Source organism: Pistacia vera, unplaced genomic scaffold (genome assembly GCF_008641045.1).
Source record: "Pistacia vera cultivar Batoury unplaced genomic scaffold, PisVer_v2 Contig1399, whole genome shotgun sequence".
NCBI classification, from domain to species: domain Eukaryota; kingdom Viridiplantae; phylum Streptophyta; class Magnoliopsida; order Sapindales; family Anacardiaceae; genus Pistacia; species Pistacia vera.
In genome coordinates, this window is record NW_022195465.1 from 1 (window position 1) to 6,030 (window position 6,030).

The window sequence follows — 6,030 nt, forward strand, 5'->3', positions numbered from 1 at the left end:
TTTCTTTTCAGCTTTCTCTCCCTAAGACTCTAATTTACCATTTACTTCAACTTAAAGACTCAAAGAGATAGAAACCTCTTGGTTTTTTTCTTTATTTTCTTCTTACCCTTTCTAGATTTCTTCTTCTTAATCTATTCTAGGTGGTGGATTCTTTTCAATTTTTTTTTTTGGCTTAGAAAGTTTTTTTGGATATAAATATATGATTAGTTGTTGACTTAAGATTGCAGATTGATAGTAAGTTTGCTGCAGAAGCTTGAGGTCTGTGTTCTTTTAACTTGGACAACTTTTTCTAATCTCCTTTGATCGGTACTTTCTTGTGAAGTTTGATTCATTATTTTGCTTTAGTACTGTAGTGCTGGAGGAATCATAGTGTTTTTGTTTTTAGTTTCTTGGTTATACAAGGTAAGAATTGTCAAAGCTATTTGATTAGAGATTGGAAAACTAGAAAAGAATGAATTTTATGGCGATAGAGGCAGATGAGTGTGTTAGATCTTGAAATCTATTGGATCTTGAATAGTAGAATATTGGTCTTATGATATTTGATGGTTAGGGTTTCTTTGTTGAGTTTTCTTGAGGTGAGTTAGAAAAGGAAACTTTGGGTTCTAAGAAAATAGTTGTTTTCTTTGCTTCTTAGTTAGTTCGTTGTTTCTATGAATGAATTAGAGAAATAGTTACTTGGGTGCAATGTTAAGGGTATTAATTCTTGGATTCTTGATTTATTACCTTGGGATATATGTTTCTGCCAGTGATAATGAGTATCCAAGTTGTAATTGTGATGATGAGGGTCATTGGAGTATACAAACAATTCTTGATTTTCAAAAAGGGAGTGATTGCTTGATAGCAATAGCCTATTTTTCGATACCCATTGAACTCCTTTACTTTGTTAGCTTTGCAAATGTACCATTCAAATGGGTCCTGTCATTGTTTATAGCATTTATAGTCCTTTGTGGATTGTCCCATTTGCTCAATGCGTGGACTTTATATGGCCCTCATTCATTCCAGTTAATGCTGTTCCTCACAATTGCTAAATTCCTTACTGCCCTGGTATCTTGTGCAACTGCTATAACCCTTTTGACTTTAATCCCTCTCCTTTTGAAATGGAAAGTGAGGGAGTTGTTTTTGAAGCAAAATGTGATGGAATTAGGGCAAGAAGTTGGGATGATGATGAAGCAGAAGGAAGCAAGTTGGCATGTTCGGATGCTAACTCGGGAAATTAGGAAGTCACTTGATAAGCATACTATATTATACACCACTTTGGTGGAGCTTTCTCAGACTTTGGATTTACACAATTGTGCGGTTTGGATGCCTAGTGAAAATAGAACGGAGATGAACCTCACCCATGAGCTAAAAGCGAGATCTTCAAATAATTTTCACCTTTCTATCCCAATTAACGATCCTGATGTGCTGAAGATAACAGAGAGCAAAGGGGTCTGCATTTTGGGGCCAGATTCAGCACTTGGGCTTGCAAGTCGTGGTGGTTCTGATGATTCAGGTGCTGTGGCAGCAATCCGGATGCCAATGCTTTGTGTTTCAAACTTCAAAGGGGGAACACCAGAATTCGTTGATACTTGTTATACTATACTTGTTTTGGTTCTTCCAAGTGCAGATTCTAGGGTTTGGAGCATTGAGGAAATGGAAATAGTGGAAGTAGTCGCAGATCAGGTAGCTGTAGCTCTTTCCCATGCTGCAGTTCTTGAAGAATCTCAGCTAATGAGGGAGAAACTAGGTGAGCAGAATCGTGCATTGCAGCAGGCTAAGGAGAATGCAATGATGGCAAGCCAGGCAAGAATTTCCTTCCAGAAGGTGATGAGTCGTGGGATGAGGAGACCCATGTACTCTATTTTGGGTCTGCTTTCAATGTTTCACAATGACAATATGAGCTTTGAGCAGAAGATTATTGTTGAAACCTTGGTTAAAACCAGCAACGTTCTCTCAACTTTGATTAACGATGTGATGGATATTTCGGCTAAAGATGATGGAAGGTTCCCAATAGAGATGAGGCCTTTTCGGTTGCATTCCATGCTTAAGGAAGCTTCTTGTCTTTTCAGATGCTTGTCTGTTTATAAAGGCTTTGGCTTTGGACTAGATGTTCAGAGCTCCTTGCCTGATCAGGTTATAGGTGATGAGAAAAGAACTTTTCAAGTGATTTTGCATATGGTAGGGTATCTATTCAGAATCTATGAGGGAGGGGGAACTGTTATTTTTCGGGTGTTCTCAGAGAGTGGTAGTCAGGACAAGAACGAGAAAATGTTGGTAATGAGGAGACCAAGCGTGCCAGACACCTATGTGTATATAAAGTTTGAACTTGAGATTAAAGAGGTTAATTCTCAATCTGATGGATCAAACTCAACCAAACTTTTGCCTGGCTGGGGACAGAATAGTAATGAAGTTAAGGAGGGCCTGAGCTTCAACATGTGCAAAAAACTTGTGAAGGTGAGCTTCCCAAATGCTTTGTCTATAAGTTTGTTTTCCTACCTTTGACATTTTTGCATCATAATGATCAAGCTTATTAGGGGGCAAACATCCTATGTAATGAAATATTGCATTTTTTTCCCCACTGCATATGGATATGGTAATGACCAATTTTGAGCCTAAAGAGAATCATTCAAAAAGTTAAATGAATTAACAACATTCCTGTTCCCTCACTGCATTTGTTGCTGTAAATTCTTTTTATTCTTCTTTTATGTAGTCATTAAGAGTAGGATTTCTGTGCTATAAGTGCAATTTGGTGAGGGTGGAACCATTTTCTATGCATGAAATGTCCCAAACATGTCCTTTTTACATGGCCAGCTTATATCTGTTATTCTTAGATCAGAAAATTGAAGAAATTTCTGTGTCTAACCAGGCTACATACTGAGTTGTTTACTTAAAGCTCAATATCGTTTGCATTTATATAGCTAGTTTAATAAATTAGACAGATCAGCAAGGTTTTATCTTGTATCAAACTTGTACATTCTCTTGATGAACCAGGGATGCAAGATTGAACTGATATCTTGTTCAGCTGATTGTTTTAGATTCAATGCACCATTTTGACCTTGCTGTTGGTTTCTCTTTCTATCAATCTTTAGGGGAATCATTCTTCCTTTTATTTCTTGCTTTATAAACGAGAAGAAAAGTTACAGAAGTTCATGGGTTCTCTCCCCTAAAGTGAAAACCACAAAATTTGATTTTTATTTTTTGATTGATTGATTGATTGATAGATTTATTTATTTTTTGGCCAAAGAGCCGCATAGTTTTTATCTATAGATGACCGGTTCAGATGAATCAGATAATTTAATCAAACAGAAGTATCTAGGAAGCATTCACTTCTGCTTTAGTTGGAGCAGACTTGATACTCATGTGAAATATCCTGCTTGTTCATGTAGTGTATAACCCGTAATGAATCCGATTAATTTAACACTATAGTTAAACATGTTTGAGTTCAGGTTGACCTATAGAACTTGAAATCGATCAGATTGATTTATTTTGTCTGGTTGACTCTTTATGATCCGAGATATATTAGCTTGTATATTCTTTTTAGAAACTCAAGTTATTGTAGGAATTATAGATGTTTAATCGATCAATCAGTTGTCAAATATGATATCTGTGATTTTCACATTCATAATAATTTGATAAAATATTAAATTATCAAAATGCTTCATTTTTGACACAGTATGAGTACGACTGGCTCTCTTCAGTTCATTGACAACTTACTCTTTAGAACTTTATTTGTCTTGACATTGCAATGCATGCAATGATATTGTAGCATCTCTTGTTATGATAATAATTTTACCTATCTCTAACTTTTCTGTTGAAATATTTATGGACAGATGATGCAAGGTAATCTATGGATATCATCAAATCCTCAGGGTTTTGCACAAAGAATGACACTAGTTCTCAGGTTTCAAATCCAACCGTCATTTGGAAGATCCATAATTACCCATGGGAATTCCTCAGAGCAATCAAATTCCTATCCTCACTTCAAAGGCCTTCGGCTAGTTCTCGCTGACGATGATGATGTAAACAGGACTGTGACCAAAAGGCTGCTTGAGAAGCTAGGTTGTGAAGTAATTGCTGTTTCATCCGGGTTTGAATGCCTTAGTGCACTTACTGTGGCTGAAAACTCTTTTAGAATTGTTGTTTTAGACCTTCACATGCCTGAAATGGATGGATTTGAAGTGGCAATGAGAATCCGGAAGTTTCGAAGCCATATGTGGCCATTGATTATTGCCCTGACTGCAAGTGCTGAGGACAATGTGTGGGAGAGATGCTTGCAGGCAGGAATGAATGGACTGATTCGAAAACCTGTCCTCTTACGCGGGATGGCAGATGAACTTAGAAGAGTTCTGCAACAAGCAGGTGAAAGGGTCTAAAGAGGAAGATTTAGACATTATCTTCCCTTTGATGAATCTAGTCGTCGTCGAGGTCTTCCTTCAATCAATGCGCCTACAAAACCTCAGCGTAGGGGTGTTAAACTTAGCATTCACAGCATTTGGTATACAAAATTGTACCTTTTAAATTTTGCTAACCATTTGGTTCAGTTGGCAGCATTGGTAGAACTACTTAAAAAGGAGTATACCAGGATGTGAAAAAAACTCACATGCTCAACTGATAGTAAGGAACTTTAATAACAATTTCATAGAATTTAAATTATACATACTAGAAATCTCTTTTTACTGGATTCATTTGGCCATATTTCTTTCATTTGTGCATGCAACTTTAATTTGGGGTCTTTTTTAGCTCTAATTTCATTCTGGGGAGGACAAAACCGGGCACTAGACTCGAATGTGCCCTTTTACTACCTGACCTGAATATTGGGATAGTGTAAAATAGTACTCGGTAATCAAACCGGTTTATGCAATACCCGAATATGTGGATACCCGAAATTTCAGTTCGGTTATTGGGCACCCGAATGTAAAACCCAAATTTCTTGTAATATTGCTTCCAAACAAAAATTCTCTGTCAAAACCATCAAAAGGACAAAAATAACATACAATATCGTTACGTTAGTGAATCAACTGAGTAAAAAAATATAGAAATAATTCTTCACAATAAAAAGAGTCCAACACAGACAATTATCAAATATCGGAGAAATGGAGAAATAAAGAATTGATGCAAATGAAATCAGTGGAGATCGGAGACAATAGAATTGATGCAAGCTAAATGGAGAAATGAAGAAGAAGATGCGAGTGAAATCAGTGGACTAGTGGAGAGAACAGAGAAATGGAGAAATTAGTGGAGAGAAAATGATAAATGAAGAAGAATATGGGAAGTTGCGACGGGAGAAATGTAGAGAAAGGGAGAAATGGAAAAACGAAGAAGAAGGTTATTTGGGTTTAGGGCAAACTGATTTGGGATTTTACTTTTTACTTTTTAAAAAAAAAAAAAAAATCAGGTTTCGGATACCCGGATTATATTTTAAATATGACCTGATACCTGAACCGAAAAACTAGGTACCTACTTAAATACTACCCGAATCCGACCCAATTTTTTGGGTACCTGAAAAATTCGATTTAATTACCATATTCGGTTCAGGTTTCTGAGTATTTTTGTCCACCTCTAATTTCGTCCTTATGCAAAGCCGAAGGATTGTGCATAGCATACATGTAAAGATAAGTTATTGAAGGGACAAATTACAGCCAACAATTCTGATTTTACTACTATTTGAATGAATTCTACAAGGTCAAATTACTGTTACACATTTGATAAATTGAACAAGAAAGTTTTATTCCATGTGAAAACTCTGAGCTGGAGAGGCAGCTTGTGATTCGCATTAATTCAGCCATTTATTATGAGTACTTGCTCTGATGTTACAACACAACACTTGCCAAAGAAGAAGGCAAAATGAGCTACAAGTGTTAACATCAATCAACGTCCTTTCTTTGAAATTTTCATTGCACCATTCTTTCACTTCTTCACGTGAAAGGATCTGTTTTCTTTCCCCCCATAGAAGGAAAAGTCTATAAAACATGCAAGACTAATATAAACAATAGTTTGAAATTAGCTCTAACTAGTTTGACGGATCGTTTAAAATTTTTGAGTGTATTATTC

At 36.3% G+C, this 6,030-nt stretch overlaps 1 protein-coding gene across 1 annotated transcript; it reads left to right on the top strand.

The window, feature by feature from the left end:
- Positions 1-6: 6 nt before the first annotated feature.
- On the top strand, positions 7-4,654 carry LOC116123016 (protein EIN4-like). Its single transcript, XM_031408813.1, has 2 exons — positions 7-2,433; positions 3,810-4,654. The coding sequence occupies exons 1-2, from the start codon at positions 685-687 to the stop codon at positions 4,350-4,352; spliced, it is 2,292 nt and encodes a 763-aa protein (XP_031264673.1). The 5' UTR covers positions 7-684; the 3' UTR covers positions 4,353-4,654.
- Positions 4,655-6,030: the final 1,376 nt, after the last annotated feature.